This window comes from Carassius gibelio, chromosome B17, assembly GCF_023724105.1.
Source record: "Carassius gibelio isolate Cgi1373 ecotype wild population from Czech Republic chromosome B17, carGib1.2-hapl.c, whole genome shotgun sequence".
Lineage (NCBI taxonomy): Eukaryota > Metazoa > Chordata > Actinopteri > Cypriniformes > Cyprinidae > Carassius > Carassius gibelio.
In genome coordinates this window covers 20,802,036-20,821,327 of record NC_068412.1, presented here as the reverse complement: position 1 = coordinate 20,821,327, position 19,292 = coordinate 20,802,036, and the positions used below count along the sequence as shown (strand labels likewise).

Below are 19,292 nucleotides of genomic sequence, written 5' to 3'. Positions count from 1 at the left end.
ACATTAACTATTATTAAATAAATATGAATTGGTTATGACTTGTTGTGAAATGTTCATTCTTTATCTTATTATTTTTTATTTATGCCTTGTATATTTCCATTTAAAAAGGCAGAATTGTTACGGCAGCTTTATTGAAAAATAAATGTACTACTGTTAAAAGCTATTTATTAATTAAACGTAATTTATTAATTCAATCTAGCTCTCGTGGTCTAGTACTATTTTAAAAACACTGCACTTTCCCGAGATGCATCCGTTCTAGCTCGTCTCCTTTAGACCAATCAGAAGCATGGTGAAAAAACCCTCTTCTCTGATTGGCTTAAAGCTATAGATGCGCAATTTTCAAAGTCAGCAACTGCGCTCGGAGAGACTCATCAGAGCGTACAGCTAATATAGTGCGTTCCAATAATCTGCGTTATTAGTGGGCTTTTAAACGACTTTGGCATCTTATTTGATCTGCTTTTAAAGGAGATCAGGTGAACGGTACGTGAGTTTGATCATTTTGTTCTTATTAGTTTGATTTTGTGATTTATTTTGGCTAAACGCCTTTTAGGCTAGACAATGCCATACTAATGTATCTGCGGGTGTTTGCAGTATATTTGTGTACGTTTATATCTTTTAAATGGCTCAATATTTATATAAAGGATTTCCGGTGTGACTTATGTTTACCTTTTTAAAACTTAATTTTATTTAAAGGTTACATTTAAAGGGCTTTTTCAGACCTGGAGCACAGAAGACGCTCCTTCAGCATGGCTTCATCACAGTTACCAGCAGTTAAAAAAGATGAAAAAGGCAGGAATATACAAGTGGTTGTACGATGCAGGTAAATGATACAGGCTTTATGTGTAACCGGTGACTGTATTTACATTGTTCGTAAGTAGTGTAACGTTAGTTGTGCCTCAATTGCGAATTTTGTATGTTGTGCTTTTTGTATGACCAATAACCAACCATATATTTATGGTTTTTATACTCCCAATTTAAAATCCTCTTTATTTATTAAATTCTACCCTACAAACAGAAGTTTTAATATTGTGTTTATTTATTATTGCTCTGAGGCCAAGAGTTTTATAACTGGCAGATTGCCGCACACGACACGATTTAAATACCAATTTATGTAACGTTAAGTTAATTGTTTGCTGGCTAAAACCATGGTTTGATCATTTGTACGTTATGTTTCAATTGCCTTTTCAATAATATGTTTTTTTTTTATATAGTTGCTGATGTTTTAGCTGAAAAGCCTAAAATAGGATGTTTATTTTTTTTTTCTAGTGTCTACTTTTGAAAATAAAACTGTGTTTATGATATGGAAATTAATATCGATACCATTCTCATATCTAATGTGCGATTTACAGACCTTTCAACACAGTGGAGCGGAAATCTGCCTCTCATACAGTTGTTGAATGTGACCAGAACCGAAAAGAGGTGTTAGTCCGTACTGGAGGCGCCACAGACAAAGCGGCAAGAAAAGCATACACTTTTGACATGGTGAGTGTTTGGCTTGTTTTCCACGCACATCCTGAGTATTAATGCCATTGAATTTTTTTTCAGTGTGTAGTAATGCTCATTAAATTTGTCACATTTCAATTGGTTTAGGTTTTTGGTCCTTCTGCCAAACAAATTGACGTTTATAGGAGTGTGGTTTGCCCCATATTAGATGAAGTTATCATGGGCTATAACTGTACTGTCTTTGCGTGAGTATCTGCATTTAAATGTCAAATCAATCAACTTTTATTTCCGAGTTTTTGGACCTTTTATTTGGTGTCAATTCTACATTTTAACTAAAGTTAGATTTTTGCCATTAGAATAGTTTAAAATCTGACATGGTATAAAAAACAACTTATGAATTAATATAGTGAATTATTTCTTATCGGTTTAAGATATGGACAAACTGGAACAGGGAAAACCTTCACAATGGAGGGCGAAAGATCACCCAATGAGGAGTTTACTTGGGAAGAGGTAATATTTGAGTCCAACGTTTAACATTTCTTGCACCAGTAACAATTTTAAGTCCTAATTTTTGACTCCCTCTGAATAAACTGCTTGTATTTACAACTTTACTTTTGAGGATAATGTCGTATGCTCTTGCATAGATTGCATTTGAAATTAAGAAATAACTACTTGTTTATTGAGGTTTTGCTCTAGGGCCACTATATAAATGCCATTATTTGCATGATATGATTTGTTCAGGAATTGATCAGGGGTATTCCCTCCTTCCTCATTTCTTTGATGGTTTCTCTTACAGGACCCTCTGGCTGGAATCATTCCCAGAACTCTTCATCAGATCTTTGAGAAACTGTCCAGTAATGGCACAGAGTTCTCCGTGAAGGTTTCTCTGCTGGAAATCTATAATGAGGAACTGTTTGACCTTCTCAGCCCTGCTCCGGATGTCACGGAGAGGCTACAACTGTTTGATGATCCCAGAAATAAAGTATGCTTTTTGTTTTGTTTCTGTAATGTAAAATACCTAAAATATCCATAGATGATTCCTTTGAAAAATGCCATGTGTTTGTTTGCAAAAAATAAGACATTCTGTATATCTGTCAGAGGGGTGTAACCATTAAAGGTCTGGAGGAGATCACTGTACACAATAAGAACGAGGTCTATCAGATCCTGGAGAGAGGAGCTGCAAAGAGAAAGACCGCCTCCACGCTCATGAATGCTTACTCCAGGTAACCCATGCTTCCCAGTTTAAATGGACAGAAGACTAAATGTATACCTTTGTGGTGTTTTAAGGTTTATAACTTCTCTCTTCTCCTTTTTTTCCACCAGTCGATCTCATTCAGTGTTCTCTGTGACTATTCACATGAAAGAGATCACGTTGGATGGAGAAGAGCTGGTTAAGATTGGAAAACTAAACTTGGTGAGTTAACTTTATTCAGACACTGCGTTTTAATCTAAAACTGGTTCAAAGTTCAGTGAAGTGTTTTTAAACCAGAAACTCCTGTTTTACTCCGTTTAGGTGGATCTTGCGGGTAGTGAAAACATTGGGCGATCTGGTGCCGTGGACAAGCGTGCACGTGAAGCTGGCAACATAAACCAGTCTTTGCTGACTTTGGGTCGTGTAATCAAGGCTCTTGTGGAGAGAGGGCCTCATGTACCCTACAGAGAGTCCAAACTCACTCGTATTCTGCAAGACTCACTGGGAGGACGTACCAAAACCTCCATTATCGCCACTGTGTCTCCTGCCTCCATCAATCTGGAGGTGTGGCTTGTGCTGCTAGACTTTGTGCTGTTTTTTTTTTTGCTTATTTTGTCCTTGTTTTTAGGAATATTGATTTAAAATTTTAATTGTAGGAAACTCTGAGCACCCTGGACTACGCTAACAGGGCCAAGAGTATCATGAATAAGCCAGAGGTCAACCAAAAACTCACCAAGAGAACTTTGATCAAGGCAAGTTTCTTTTATTGTTTGTACGTTTATACATTTTCATAGATTTCCTGAACTATATTCCCAATTTCTACTTGTGCATGCAGCATTGACCAAACGATTGATGTTTCTGAAATAAATGTTGTAGGAATACACAGAGGAGATTGAGCGACTGAAAAGAGATTTGGCTGCCACCCGTGACAAACACGGAGTGTACATCTCTGTTGATAACTATGAGTGAGTTCTGCATGTTTCTTTTATTTAAATTTTTTTTTATTCTCACCATGGCTGCATTTGTTTGATCAAAAAAAAGTTAAATATTATTAGAATTTAATGACTTTGTACATTTTAAAATGTAGTTTAGTCCTGTAATAATTTTTTTTAACTGCCATTACCTCAGTCGTTAATATTACGTGAATTGTACATTCTATTTTTTTTTTTTTTTTTAACTACGTACAGTTTTACTGTCACTTTAATGTCTTTGCTTAAATTCTTAAAACTGCTGCTGACAGGATTCATCAAATTAAAGGGTCAATATTTTCTTTAGAAAACATTATTTTCCTTCCTTGAATTGACTTATTTTTAGTTTGATTTGGAGGTGATAATTCAGAATTCTATTTACAGGAATATGAACAGTAAACTGATGTCTCAGGAAGAGCAGATTACTGAGTACACAGAGCGGATCGCTGCTGTGGAAGAGGAGCTCAAAAAGGTCAGCGTCTTTTGAATTGATCTACTTCTGCTTTTCTGTTTGTACAAGTCCTGCCAACTTCCACTTTTGAATGTGTGTGTGTTTGTGTGAGTGATGCATCTGATTAATTGTGCTTGTGTTGGCAGATTATGGACTTGTTTACAGACAGTAAGCAGAAGTTGGACCAGTGCACTGAGGACCTTCAGGACAAGAACCAGAGACTGGAGGAGACTCACAAGGACCTAACAGAGACCAGGCACCGCCTCACTCAAGAGGAGTTCATCTCTTCACAGCTCCAAAGCAATGGGTGTCAACTTTACAACACTGCTGACCAGGTCTGTGTATCAGATGTGGTGGTTGATGCAATTATAGGATAGTATGCACAAATCTGAACTCTCTCTCGCTCTCATCCAGCTGTTGAACACTGCTGAAGTCACCACTCAGGATGTTAGTGGTCTCCACGCCAAGCTGAAGAGGAAGACCGATGTGGAGCTTCATAACGGGGAGGTCCAGCAGAGCTTTGCCCAGCGCATGGAGAACAGCTACAACAGCATGCAGACCTCGCTGCAAGAGCAGAGCCATAAACATGCTGCTATGATTGACTATTACCGCTCTTCTGTGGGTAAGATGTGTTACGTGGCTTCACTCTCCAATTATAATCTGCTCGTTGGGGGGGGGGTTAAAATCACTTCCAGCTAGAAAGTATTTCCAGGAAAACAGTCATGTTAATGTCCATTTATGTCTGTGTAGGTGAGCTGCTGAATACAAACAGAACGGTGTTTAAGGAGACGCTAGGTGCTGTCTGTGAGTCTTACAGCAGTATTAAAGGGGCTGTGGGAGAAGGTGTGGAGCGCTGCAAGGAACGAGTGTTACACCAGGAGAAACTCTCTCAGGAGGCCCAGAATAGCATGCTGGAAATACTGGTAAGAACTCCGTGATTACAAATCGTGAAGGATTTGTTTGACAACCTTTTGATGTTGGTAAATGCTTCTTTTTTTTTTTTTTTTTTTCTTTTTTTTTTTGCATGCAGTCTTGAAACCATCAATGGTCGGTCTTTTCAAGGGTGTTAGATATGAGTAGTGGTTCCCAGTGTTTTTGATTCCAAGGCCCTCCATTACTTTCAAAAATATTCAAAGACTGCATAAACTTAGCTTTGTTTTCTAAACTAACTTTAAACTATGGTCCTACTCCTACTTCCATAAATAAAGTGATTAATCGTTTAAAGAGATAGTTCACTCAAAAAAATTAATTTAACATTAATGGTTTTTTATTCATTTAATTTTCTTCTCCAGGATGAACACAGACAGCATTTAGAGGAGATTTTGGTTGCCCAGGCGGTGCCAGGTATCAGATCTGTCATGGCCATGAACGATAATCTGAAGCAAACCCTTCACAGATACAACTCTCTGGCTGAGCAGGTATGTTTCAGAAGAATTGACATGTTCTTATGGCAGTTTGAGTATTTTGAGATTTGTTAAATTAAAATGTCTCTTACAGATGCAGGGTCTGAAAGCAGAGATGATGTCGTTTTTTGACTCTTATGTTGAATCGTTGGCCAGTATGCGAGAGTGCGCTGAGCAAGGCTTCAACACTCTGCGTGCCGAGCACGACAAGCTCAAGCAACAGATCAGCCAAGCTGGAAACAACCATCAGACAGTAAGTCTACTCCCACTGACAGTTTCTTGAATAGGAGGTTTGTGTTTAAACCAAGTGATCACATTTCTTTATACTGATTGCCTCAGATGTTCACAAGCTTTGTGGGTGATGTAAATGTCACCTATTGGCCTCAGGGAGGTTGGTTCTGTATATGTTGAATTTCTCAGCAGGCCTCAGAGTTTTAAAAAGATTTTCGTTTTCCAAACTAGACCAAGAAAAACACTTTTTAAACCTGAGAGAACTTGAAGAGAACATTTGGTCTCCTAACTTGCCTAAATCACTTTGACCACTAGAAGGCTCTAAAACTGCTAAATTGTTCCTTTCTGCAGCGTGTGGCGGAGCTGGTTCAGTGTTTGCAGAACCAAATGAATCTCTTGGCAGTGGACACTCAGACTGATTTTGAGGGTCTTGCACAGGCAGCATCTGCCCAGATTGTTCCACTAGAAACGCTACAGAGATCCATACAGAGGTGAGAGTGCATTCACAACAAATACCTTAAAGTTTTCTATAACAAAACTCTAACAAACTTCATCATTATTGCAGTAAATGCACTGTGTCTGAGGAGCACACTGTGTCTGTCCGTGCACGGCTGGGTTCCTCCGTGGATGGAGTTATAAGTGAGATGAATGGGGTGACTGAAGAGGGAGAGAGGACGCTGGAGGAATGTGCTGGTTACTGCAGACACCTGCAGACATCAGTGGACTCATTGGCTGAATTGGGACTCAAGTGGTGTCAAGATGCCAGAGGTTTAACTGAAAATAAAGCCCAGGAACAGTTCAAACTCATCAGGGAGACAGACGCAGCTGTGCAAGACCTGCTAAAGGTTAGTTTGAGCTTGTCCCAAAAATGCCCACATCTGCGGTCTTTTCACTTGACCACTTGTCTATTTGCATGGCAAATTTCCTGTGGTTGACAAGTGTTCAAGTGGGTGTGTAGACCTCAAGTGTCTTGCAATTTTGGGACTTGTGATTGAATATGCTTCGCCTTAATGGTGTGCATTAAATAAAGTGAGTTTTTATTTTTAATATTTACTGTTTATGTCCATGCAGTCTGTTGAAGAAAAGGGTGAGAAAGCTGTTAAAGACTGTGAAGCCCGTTTGAGTCACATGCAGCAGGAAGTCGAAGGAATCCTGGGTCGTGTGGAATTGCAGACAGGCAAAGATGATGCTACCTTGCAGGAGCACAAAGAGATCCTCTCCTCCATCAACACTCAGGCACTGGACACAGTACACAACTTCATCAGCTCAGAGCTGCGGCAAGATTTCCCAACAGGTACACATGAAGCTGTGAGGGAAATGTGGCATTTTGAATGGAGACACACCTCAAGAGCATGTAATCGGTCCATGTGTACTTGGCACTGATGTGATTTTTGTATTTTCGCAGGAACGACTCCTCAGCGGAAGGAGTATGTGTATCCACGCGTGCTGAACAAGCCGAGGAGTCGAGAGGAGCTAGAAGATGAGTTCAGAGCTCAGCAGGAGCATCTTCAGTGTGCACTGAGCCAGTGTGAGATTGTCATCGAGACAGAAGAGGAGAAACATCTCGACCAGGTATTACTATCATAAGTTTTGACCATCTATGTTCCAGAGCTAGTCAGTGGAAACACTGTCTGCTTTTAAATGTTAAGAAGCTGTAGATGCTCTTATGTGGACTGGTGTAACCTCTGTTCTGTTTTTAGGACTCTCTGGAGGATGAAGTCAGTGTTTCTAGCGATGGAAATATCATTGAACAGTCATGTGCTGATGAGAACCTGATGTGTTACGAAAACGGAAGGGTTCCCTTTTTCAAGGTGAGGCAATTTGGACCCATTTATTGTCATGCACAGGCTTGGCATATTTTCGATAATGTAGCAATGTTTTTCCCTCAAGCAAAATTGGCAGTTATTGACAATACTTTGTTCTTTTCTGTCTCCTTTTTATTTTTTTATTTTTTTTTATTTTTTGGTCTGATCAGAAGAAAAGCAAGAAGGAAAACTGCAATAAGTCACTGAACCGTTCAAAGGTGGAGAATGAAAGCACGTCTACGCCACCACGTTCTAAACTACCACTCAGGTGTCAGAACTAACAAATAATATTCTGGTTTTTATTCTTTCTATGTATGTCTTAAAGAGCATTGTTTTAACTGTTTGTCTTTTTAAATATGACTTGTCTTTGTATTTAGCTTTCATATATCTGTTTCCTCAGTCACAGTTCAATAATAAATGTTTTAACCTCAGGGTGTTTTTTTTTTTCTTCCCTTTCATGTTGTTGTTACTTTTTTGTTAATTTCACTAGAGTTTAGAGCTTGTTTTTGTGTTTAAGAGTTAAAAGAAAACGATCCACTCCATAAATGAACCAATATAAATATTTTAAAAGTATTGTTTTAAAATGTTTGTATAAAGTTTATTTTTTCTATCACATTAAGTTTGTTGACTGCAACATTAGTGATCTTAATAGATGTATGTTTTCCTCAAATTTAAGAGACATAAGGTTCTTTTTACAAGAAAATCATGTTTGCGGATTGCTGCATTTAATAAATAAATTAAAACTCAATAATTGTTGTAACCTTATTTTATGAAACTTTGTATAGTGTAAGAAATGCGTAATTCAAAGTTTTAAAAAAATCTGGTGTTTTAATCTGAGAAGCCAAGCATAAAATCATTAAATCCTATTGATTTATTTCACAAGAATCATTTAGCAGACGCTGTACAACGCAAATTAAAGTTATTTTAGATGTTTCTCTCTTTTACATTTACGATGTTTGAGGGTTGTTTTTTTTTGTTGTTGTTGTTCCTGAATTTGTGCACAAATTACCTTTTCAAATTTTGATTTGCGTGCACTAAGGCAGGCCTATCTCAGCTTAAATATGTGCTTTGTTCTGTACTGTACTGTCTGGATAGTAATTTACACCTGAATGATGACATTTATTATAATAATGAATGGATAGTCTTTAACAATAACCGTTGATTTGAAAATACAATGTATAAAAATGACATCACATTTAGGGACTTAATTTTTAGTCTAAAATTGTACAATTAAAAACAATGTAGTCACTAAAAGCGCTCGTGTTAATTTATTTTTCTACTAAGCGTTAATTCTTGAGGTCCAATCAAAGCAACGGTCTGTACCACGTGTTTGAATAACACAATCTAGCCCAATCAGGACCGCTCTGTACCACGTGGTTTCAATCCACGTCTGCGAAGCGAAGCAAGCCAGATCACAGCGGAACATCTGAAACCTCAGTTGTTTTCAAAGTCATTATTAAAAATGTAAATATACACACAAATGGAATGCAGTCGGATGATTTGAAACTGGAATGGATTTAGAGGAGGCTTACCAGGTGGTTGGAGAATTCGGTAGACACCAGAAGCGGATGGTCACCATCCTGGTTCTCCTACAGGTAACAGATGATAGATGCAAATCCATAAATACTGGGCAGACGTGTTTGGGTAGTTAAATTCCTTTATATTTCTGATCCCACAAGCCGGTAATCTATGCAAAATTTATATTTGATGGATCAAACCTTTTGAAGCCATTTCGTATTTGCATCTTATCTTCAGGCGATGTCTTTGCTTTAATTCGACCTTGCTTCAGTGAATCATTTACTTTAACGTGTGTTTACTTATGTCATTAGTTGTGGGTTTGCATTTTAAGACCCTGGAACTGATTTTGAACTGATTTGAGGGCAGATTGGAACCTAGATCATTAAACCTGAAATATTGTCTTGTTCTACAGATTTACATGGCATGTCAGACCATGCTCATCATTTTAGTGGGTGCTGTTCCAGAATATCACATAGATATACCGGTTACTGGACATCCGAATGATGATATAACACAAAGTGTGAAATTCACAGAGGACATCAGCTCAATCGTCACTGAGGTAAGAGACTGTCATCAGTTTAGCACATTAAACTTCTTTGTCTTAAACTTTGCTCATCATTTCAAATACAAATCACTCCTATACTTGATCTCAAATAAGAAAGAACTGTCTATTAATCTGTGTGTTTGGTCAGGACAACAGGTATGTGTGTAAATATTTAAATTGTGTGTTATTCTTGTCTTTTTATTGCAGTGGTACCTGATTAAGCATGAAGCCTACAAAGTAAACTTGGCTGGGTCTCTTTTCTTTGCTGGTGTGCTGATCGGAAATGTCCTGTTTGGGCCACTCTCTGATAAGATTGGCAGGAAGCCGGTTTTCCTTACTGGTAAGATGGAGCTGAACTGGTTTCTGTACTTTATAATAGTCTATGATAAAACCCTAATTCTGCAGTCTGGGTAAATGTTTCATTGTAGAATGTCATTTTAAATATAAAGTAGGAAATGTAAATATTGAAAATGTGTCAATTGATAAAATGTTTTATAGGGAGGGATTACATCATTGTAATATTTGCATACTGCTTTGTGATAGGTCTTATCATTTTTGCATCTATTTAATCAACTATAACTGTTTTACATGTGATTTTCATGCACAACCAGCTGAAAACCACAAGTAAAGAAACAGACAAACATGAGGCCTAAACCTTCCTAAAGCATCAGCTGAATGTGTTGCTGTTCTGGTGACCTCTATTTAAACTGTTCTCTCTCAGGTCTGTTTTTTGAGGTCTTGTTTGGGTACGGAACAGCATTAGCGCCAAGTTATGAGGTGTTTGCTGTGTCTCGGCTGCTGGTGGGAATTATGAACGGAGGAATGGCGTTGGTCTGCTTTGTTCTTACTCAGGAATATGTGGGAAAGTCCTACTGGGCTATGACAGGTACACATGAATTAAGATTTAAATCAGTTGTGTTGTTTACTTTCACACTAGTCATGTAAAGCTAACGTGATTGTCTGTGTTTCAGGGACCTTGACTAATATGACCTTTGCAGTGGGCATCACTCTGTTCGCTGCGTTGGGTTATTATGTTCAGCCGTGGAGGAACCTAGCAACTGCAGCCAACTGTCCGGGACTTTTGCTCTTCCTGTTCTGTGTGTAAGTGTTTAACTAACAGTGCTTTGTATAGCTGCACTTGGTGTTGCTTTTAGGATTTGTAAAAGTATATCTTGAACAGAAACAAAGTTTAGAAGAGTTTTTTTGTTTTGTTGTTGTTGTTGTTGTGTGTGTGTGTGTTCTGTTGGAGGAAGTGCAAAAAAAAAAAAAAATGATACACACTACCATTCAAAAGTATGTGGTTCTTAATATTTGTAAAAATGTTTGGAAGAAGTAAATTAAGTCAATGTTTTTGTTCTGTAATCTAAAAATATATTTATTCCTATGGTAGTGTAGCTGAAATTTCAGCAGCCGTTATTCCAGTCTTCAGTGTCACTCTCAACAAATGATCAAATATTTATTAAGAAATAGTTATCACTATCAGTGTTGAAAACAGCTGTGCTGCTTAATATTACTGTGGAATTGTGACATTGTTTGATGATTTATATCCTTTTAAATGTTGATTTATTGTTTATATACGTGACCTTGGAGCACAAAACCAGTCATAAGTAGCACAGGTATTATTTGTAGCAATAACCCAAAATACATTGTATCGATCAAAATTTATTATTTTCCTTTTATGCCAAAAATCATTAGATTATTGAGTAAAGATCATGTACCTTGAAGATATTTTGTACATTTTCTGCCATAAATATATAAAAACTTAATTTTTGATTAGTAATATGTATTGCCAAGGACATAATTTGCACAATTTTAAAGGCAATTTTCTCAATATTTTTATTATTATTATTATTTTTTTTTTTTTTGCACCTTCAGATTCCAGGTTTTCAAACAGCTGTATCTCGGCCAAATATTGTCCTTTTCCAACAAACCATGCATCAGTGGAAAGCTTATAAATTGACCCATTATGACTGGTTTTGTGGTCCAGGGTCTCTCTCACACACACACACACACACACACACACACACACACACACACACACACACACACACACACACATATGTATGTTTTTGGGTAAACATTAAAATGAACATTTCCTAAATTAACTATAAAGACTACATTTACATTTTACATTTTGCCCTTACAACAAATACTTTTGTACAAAAAAAAAAAAAACCTTATACAAATGTCATTGTCAGAAGGTAATTGTTTGCTTAATAGTCATAGAGCCAATACTTAGGCAAAGCAAGTTTAAGTCTGACTTGCATAATTTCTGATTTCATTCCCCTGCTTCCCAATCATTTTCTGTGATTTTTCTTGTATTCCTTTGAATAAATTGGGCAAAAAGCTCCAAGAAAAAAATGAAGCCTGTATCAAAAAATATTCCCCCTCAAAATGTTCAAATCATATTGGAATCTTGTCTAAAATGTCGCGAGGTCTCTTGAACTTGAGAAATAAGAAAATGTCTGTCAAATTTCCATGACTGTGGCAGGACTTTGCCAGAATCTCCACGCTGGCTTTATTCTCAAGGTCAGACGGAGAAGGCTGAAGACATCCTGAAGGATTTTGCTCTGAGGAACGGGAAAGGCAGAATTTCAGTGAAGCTCCGGCGGACCGTCAGCACCAGCGCTATGAAGGGATCCAGCCCTGGGGTTTTCCAGCTGGTCACACATCCCATACTGCGCTGGAGGACTGTGGTGCTCATGTATGTGTGGTGAGTAATATTTTCCAAAAGCTATGTTTATTTCACTCTTACAGTATTATGCCAAAGATCTGTGTATTTTAATATACTCATTCTGTCTGCATGTGTGTATTGCAGGTATGCGTGTAGCCTTGTGTATTATGGGTTGACCCTCAGTGCCAGTGAAGATAAAGGTAATCGTTACCTTACCGTTGCCATGTATGGTCTGGTGGAACTCCCTGCATACCCTCTCTGCATGTACTTCATTAACAAACAGTGGTAAATGCACTCGCACGATCAACTCACCACGCTGCAGTATCAGACTCTCACATTCTTAACCTAGTGTGTTTTTGGGGTTGTTTTGCTTTTAGGGCAGGCCGGAGGAAGTCTATGGCCAATTTTCTTGCATTTTCAGGCGTATCCTGTCTGCTCACAATGTTCGTACCTGTATCAGGTGATTATCTTTCCAAATACATTAGGCTTTGATGCCACTTGGTTTAATTGTAGTTTTTTATGCTTCGGGAATGATACGTTTTAGGTCCACACACACACACACACAATTGGTCAAAAGTTAAATAATTAACATTTAAAAATGTTTTTGAAAGAAGTGTCTTATGCTGCATTTATTTGAACAGTAAAAACGGTAATATTATGTAAATATAATTACAATTTAAAAGAACATTTTTTTATTATTATTAAACTGTGAAACGTAATTTATTCCTGTGATGGCAAAGCTGAATTTTCAGCAGCCGTATCTCCATTCTTCAAAGTCATATGATCTATTAGAAATCATTCTAATATGCTGATTTGGTGCCTAATTATTATATAAATCGACTCAAATTATTATTAATAATGATATTTATTATTATTCTGGAAGCCATGACACATTTATTTAAAGGTTCTTTGATGAATGAAAAAGTAAAAATGTATATATTATTATTTTTTCTTTTAAATAAAATATTTTGTAATTATATACATAAATATATTTACTGTCACTTTTGAATTTAATGTCATTGCTGAATAAAAAAATAGAATTTTCTCCCTTTTTTATTTTAAATCTTCTATGCCCCAGACATGTGCATCAAGGTTTCTACAAAAAATATTAAGTAGCACAACTGTTACCAACAAAAAAAAAAAACATAAAAAAAAAAGATCTGTTTTCAGTATTTTGACCTGTAGTGATAATATTCTTAAGCATACATGATGCATTTCTAATCTGGTTGTCTAAAGCCGGTTGTTTGCTTTCCCCAGGGTCCTTATTAAGTGTCACGTCACTGGCTCTAGTGGGAAAACTGATGGTCAGTGCTGCATTTAATATTGCGTATGTGTATACGTCAGAGCTCTACCCAACCGTGATCAGGTACAGCCATTGCTTTTGCTGCATATGTGATGTCTTTTCTACAATTGTCATTGCGTAAAACATGATTATTAAAATGTGTTTAATTGTATAAAATGTGTTTAATTCCTCACAGAATGAGATTCTGTACTTGAGCAAACAGCGCCCTCTAGTGTATGCTGTTATAAAATCACCGTACAACCCAGAAGTCCCTCACTGCATGTGCTGGGTGAATTCTAATGGAAGTGTGTTTGTGTGTGTTAGGAATGCAGGGCTGGGTGTGTGTTCCATGTCCTGTAGAGTTGGGGGAATTCTGGCACCGTTTGTGCCGAGTATGGTAAGTAGCTGTAACCTGTCTGACTTAAGAAAAGCCATTATTTTCTAAAAAATATTTTCTTGTGCGATTTTAATAATTATTAAATAATAAATATGTATTCTTAGATGTTATTAATACATTGTGAAAACGTTCTATAAAAATAATTAATATTTTAAATATATTTTATCAGCTTTGTTGTTATATTGATTGATTATGTACTGATTTATTGGTAATTATCCAGAAATCATTGCACACCTCCATGCCATTTATGGTGTTCTGTTTGAGTGGGATTTCCGCGGGCTGCCTGGGGCTTCTTCTGCCGGAGACACTTAATAAACCTGCTGCTGAAACCCTTGATGAACTGTCCAGCCCCACCTACCAGCGAATCTTACAGCCGCAGGTAAACATGAGCATGACAGAATCGTAATTTCAGAAGATTATTAAACTAATTACATAACTCCCTGGAATACTTACTTCTGGTTGGTTGATCATTGCATTCTGCCGCCAAATGTTTTTGAATAGATTCATGTCTCTTATATAACAGTCTTCTTACACTTATATTATGGATCTATATTGAATACATATTTCATCGAACCCGTGACTTTGACATTGGTATGCACCATGCTGTGCTGTTTGTGATGCAGGAATACATAATGAATAATGGTTGAATTCATAATTATTTATTGTAATTATTATAATAAGTGTATTGTAAATACAATTACAATAAAAACTGCAGTATAAATAAATTCAGATGAAATCCATGTTTCATGTGTCAAACAAACTTTTATATATATATATATATATATATATATATATATATATATATATATATATATATATATATATATAATTATTATTATAATATATATATATTTTTTTTTTCCTGCTGTAGAAGTATCCCAATGAGACCTTTTCTTCATAATGTATTTTTGTGTGTCTTATAGGTTCACCTTTTGGAAGAAAAGCATTTAATTGACCACAATGGGGCTGATAGTGATTGAGACCAAGACCTTGAAAACATTGTATTACACCTGTTTACATGCATTCCTTGACCATGGTCAGAATGTCGTGCCATATACTCACTCACTGAAAGACTAAAGGTGCCTTCCAGAAGAAATCTGTCTGCTCAAAGGATCAGTTCAGCAGATTTAACTGTCAGGACTAATTTAAAATAATGGAAAAAGGACCAGATTCTCATTTGTTAACTCTTTTCTCATAATGTCTGACAATTATGACGACTAATTTCATGTGTTTAATGCCATTTGTGTACAAATGTCTTATTTGACATTTCATTCACCAGAGTTTATATATTAGCATTCAACTAATAATCAGTAATGGCTGAAAATGTCAGTGATACTGAATCTTAATTTTAGGTTGTTTTAAAGAAATAGTTCACTCAAAAATTACATTTTTCATTTATTTACTATTTTAAATCTTACTGAAATATTTTTCTATTATACTCATATGCTGGTATTTTTTCTGTGCAACACACAAGTAGTTCGGTCATTGGACACTTGATTTGAAATTCAATAAATAATATCAGTGAATAAATTAGATTTAGGATTTATACTTTTATTTATTACTTTTTTTTTCTTTTTCTTTTTTTTTTTTTCTTTTTTTTTGGTGTTTTACCAAGAAAAAAAATATCAGCATGTTGATTTGAATCAACACTGGGGTGAATAATAGCATAAATAAAAACATTTTGGAGACCCCTTTTTTTTACCATTATTGATTGCTATTTTTCTCCACATGGTAAAGTGAAGTGTTAAACACATATATAAGTGTATATTTCTGTACAGTGCTCAACATGCATTTGTGTTTATCTTGAGAGTTAAGGGAAAGCTTTGAAATAAATGCCTTCTGTATATTGCGCATGAGCGTGTATGTCCGTTTGTCACCAGTAGATGGCACTGTGTTGAAGGCCACCGATCCCGAACTGAAGTCACCTTTGACCTGTTCAAGTCCTCGTGGAGATGATGTCAGCTGTGACGCAGGCGTGCAGTGCCCAGGTAAACCACAGGATTCAGAAGCTGGGAGTTTCAAAGAAGCTGGCAAAAAACATTCAACCACAAACCTGTTTTTCTTTTTTCTTTTTTGGTTTCCGTCTTTCTTTCCTTGCTGTAATCGCAGCCTGTGGCGCTGCATGTAGCTGACGGAACAGGTTGAGAGAGAGCAAGCATTAACTATAATAACTGTTTTCATTCTGTAAGTCTTCCTCCAAGGCCTGGCGGGCGTTATATCACCCTGCACAAGGAGATAAACAGCACAGAAGGTGTGGTCTCTTGGGTGCATCATACATACCCTGTACAACATTAAATTATCTTAATTTTTACATGATTATTATTTTAAATTCTGGATCAACATATTCTAAGGCTCAGTTCTGGTTAAAAAAGTGCGATCTAATCCTGCTTACATGAAAAAGGCCTGCTCGCAGGTTTTACGGACCTGTTGCTAAATACAGCAACTCCCAAGATCACCTTCGAAGAACCAAATGATCCAAGATCACGTCAAATCATCAACAATCAAATCCAGCTGAGTTAGCGACGTACGAAGAACGGACCCCTGCTTTCAGCTCATCACCACATTCAGAAAGCACAACAACTGTCACAGACCTGTAGCTACAGAAAATTAGTTCAGGTTCAATATCATGTCAGTATAATTGAGCGCGTTTAAATGCACGCACGTGGTCATGTAAACACGGTAACCCGTTTTCTTTTATCGGAGTAAGGTCACAAACGGTGTAAGCCAGGGGTCAGCAACATTTTTCTGCATGATGTAACATTTTTCTGGGTAACCTATCCACTGTGCCAACACCCCCAACCATTCCACCCCCTCCCCATTATACAGAATGCATTAACGCTTGAACTATTTGATTTTCATGCAAATAGTTTAAATTGTTTTTTAAACTTGAAAAAAAAATGAATAAAAGATATACACAGTGACCATACTGAACATCACTGTGTGTGTGTGTGACAAAGCCAATGCATTAAAACCGTTCAGTTTAATCACCGCTCTATATTAATGCGCTGCTTGATTGATGCGCGCGCATATTATATCTATCGTAAACGTATTGTGTAAAATTGACTAATATTAAATGATTTGCGGCTTTATCTAAACTGACGCTTCGCGCTCTGCTTCAGTGAACAGTAAACCCCTTCTACTTTGATTTGATTGGCCATCAGTCATTTTGACTTTGACGGTCGCCATCAGACCGCTGAGGTTTTGAACTGAGGGCCTAGAAGTCAGCGGTGGCGCGCGTATCCGTAAACTGAAGCAAGTTAATGCTCACACTTTAATAGTATTTATACCTGCTAACAAGTTATTACCTCAAAATGTATGTCAGTATGAAGTTTTCCGCTTGCATGGCAGCTAAGATCCCTCTGCATGCCACTGTTGGTATGCGTGCTGTATATTTTGCCGACTCCTGGTGTAAGCAAAAATCCAGACAAGGCAAAAGTTTTCCAGTAAATAATGAAGGAAATATACGACAAAAGCAAACTAGATCATGATAAAAGTGTTCTCATCTCGTGCAGTAGAAGAGGTTCTGTCAAAACACTGCATCTATAACTGCATGAGAGGATCATGGGACCTAGAAGTTTAAAGCAGACACGTTGAGAGCTTTATTCAACATCACTCATAGTGCGAACTACGGGGGGAGCTATGGGGAGCTCGGCTCCCCTTAATAAGACATGGGCTCCCCTGAAAACGAGAAATGTGAAATTTTGGGGATCCCAAAAAATATTGACAATATGAATATTTTGAAGTGCAATTTCAGTTGTGCAATGTGATCATGATGGATTATTAAGTGTAAAATAGCAAAAATATTATTCAATCATCTATGACGGCGATTAAAACCTAATTTACTTCAATAAAGATTACTATACATGCTATTCTTGTAATGAGCATCAATGTGTGGGGGCGCTGCGCTGCAAATTCCCCGTAAGTAGGCTACGCCATATATTCGTAGAAAAAAAATAAACGTTGGAGGCCATTTATCAATTAAGTCCTTAATTCATTCTGCAGTTATAGCATCATAGCAATGATAGCAATGGTAAAAAGAAAACAAGGCAGTTTAATTAATTTTGGTTTTATTAAGAAATTATGTAGTGATGACATTAATAGCATGGTTTTATTAAGAAATTATGTAGTGATGACATTAATAGCACGACTGATTCACTTGCTGCAAACACTTATTAGACCTCCCGCCGTGCGCCCACTGTGACAACCAAGAAGCTGAAGAAAAGTTATCTCTGGCTGTAGATGGTAATAGCTTGTCAGAGGCCGGTGTAGCCGTCGATTCTGTTCCCCTTGAAATGTCTGTTTCCCCTCGGGTTGCCAGGTCCGTGTAATAAACCCAACCATATAGTTAATCAAACATTTTCCCAAAGTACTAGCCTACATTCCGCGGATTTGGCAACACTCCCGCATGCAAACACACCGAACACACCTGGATGTAAGGAAAGCAAAAAGCGACACATTTCTTGCTACACTACAACATAGTAAAATGATTCTCACACTCTATTTTCTTATTCATCTTGCAGTTGTTCCGTTATTTTTGTCTTATGTTTTTACATTTCAAGTTGAAAAACCTCTCGTCTTAAATTTATTTTCAAGTTTAGGATTTAGGACGGTATTTTTAACTATTTGACTTGCCGTACATCCAGTCATGCTTCTTGCGCACGCTAGTTCTGATCGTACGTATAGTAACTCGGCAACTACGCAAGAATTGTAGTATGTTTGCCTAAAGGGGAACAGAATCGACTGCTACACCGGTCACTATCCTAACCCCTCTTGCTTCGAGTCCTCTCTCCCGTTAAACTGGAACAGCCGGCAGTGGAGAGACTGTAAGAACCGATATACATGGCTGTTTGTTAAAGATGGAAGCTTGAGGTGCATCTCTTGTAGGGATGCAAAAAACCTTATTCTGTCTGAAAAGTTACATTGGCACGCACTTGTTTGAGGAGTGGATTAATGGGGAAATAAGCAGCGCTGCTCAGAACAAGTTGCGAAAAAATATATATAAACACAGGCTTTTTGTGAGTGGCTGTTTGTTTGCTGTCTGACCTATCAATTTGTGTCGATAAAGTATATACATATACAGTAATGCATATACAGTTGTAGCTGTTATGTATCTTTGTAAGTCATTGTAAGTCCTTTTTTGAGCCACTCGTGTCGATAAAATATAGTAATAGTGCATACACTTGTAGCTGTCCTTATTTGAGGCACACGCAATCACCCCCCCCCCCCAAAAAAAAAGTGGGCTCCCCCAGAGGACACGGTAGCCTATAGCTCGAACACTGAACATCACAACTGGCAAACACGCAAATTATTATATTTTGACGTCACTAAAGGGGACTAACTTATTACTAAAGTCATGTAAACGCAGCTTACTTGCGTTTTCAGGT

The 19,292-nt window shown here is 37.2% G+C and overlaps 2 protein-coding genes across 2 annotated transcripts; both read left to right on the top strand.

Moving 5' to 3' along the window:
• The first annotated feature begins 327 nt into the window (after positions 1 to 327).
• kif11 (kinesin family member 11) lies at positions 328 to 7,924 on the top strand. The gene is made up of 23 exons (XM_052580986.1): positions 328 to 480; positions 694 to 820; positions 1,350 to 1,482; positions 1,591 to 1,688; positions 1,875 to 1,953; positions 2,240 to 2,425; positions 2,542 to 2,666; positions 2,767 to 2,857; positions 2,957 to 3,199; positions 3,292 to 3,387; positions 3,512 to 3,600; positions 3,988 to 4,075; positions 4,201 to 4,389; positions 4,469 to 4,676; positions 4,805 to 4,977; positions 5,347 to 5,472; positions 5,552 to 5,710; positions 6,040 to 6,179; positions 6,254 to 6,533; positions 6,760 to 6,982; positions 7,094 to 7,260; positions 7,389 to 7,499; positions 7,664 to 7,924. The coding sequence occupies exons 2-23, from the start codon at positions 747 to 749 to the stop codon at positions 7,772 to 7,774; spliced, it is 3,189 nt and encodes a 1,062-aa protein (XP_052436946.1). The 5' UTR covers positions 328 to 480; positions 694 to 746; the 3' UTR covers positions 7,775 to 7,924.
• Positions 7,925 to 8,851: 927 nt separating this feature from the next.
• Positions 8,852 to 15,759, top strand: slc22a15 (solute carrier family 22 member 15). Its single transcript, XM_052579748.1, has 12 exons — positions 8,852 to 9,088; positions 9,424 to 9,570; positions 9,763 to 9,895; positions 10,277 to 10,441; positions 10,527 to 10,656; positions 12,047 to 12,268; positions 12,374 to 12,514; positions 12,607 to 12,689; positions 13,487 to 13,595; positions 13,836 to 13,908; positions 14,129 to 14,287; positions 14,832 to 15,759. The coding sequence occupies exons 1-12, from the start codon at positions 9,005 to 9,007 to the stop codon at positions 14,886 to 14,888; spliced, it is 1,503 nt and encodes a 500-aa protein (XP_052435708.1). The 5' UTR covers positions 8,852 to 9,004; the 3' UTR covers positions 14,889 to 15,759.
• The last annotated feature ends 3,533 nt before the right edge of the window (positions 15,760 to 19,292 follow it).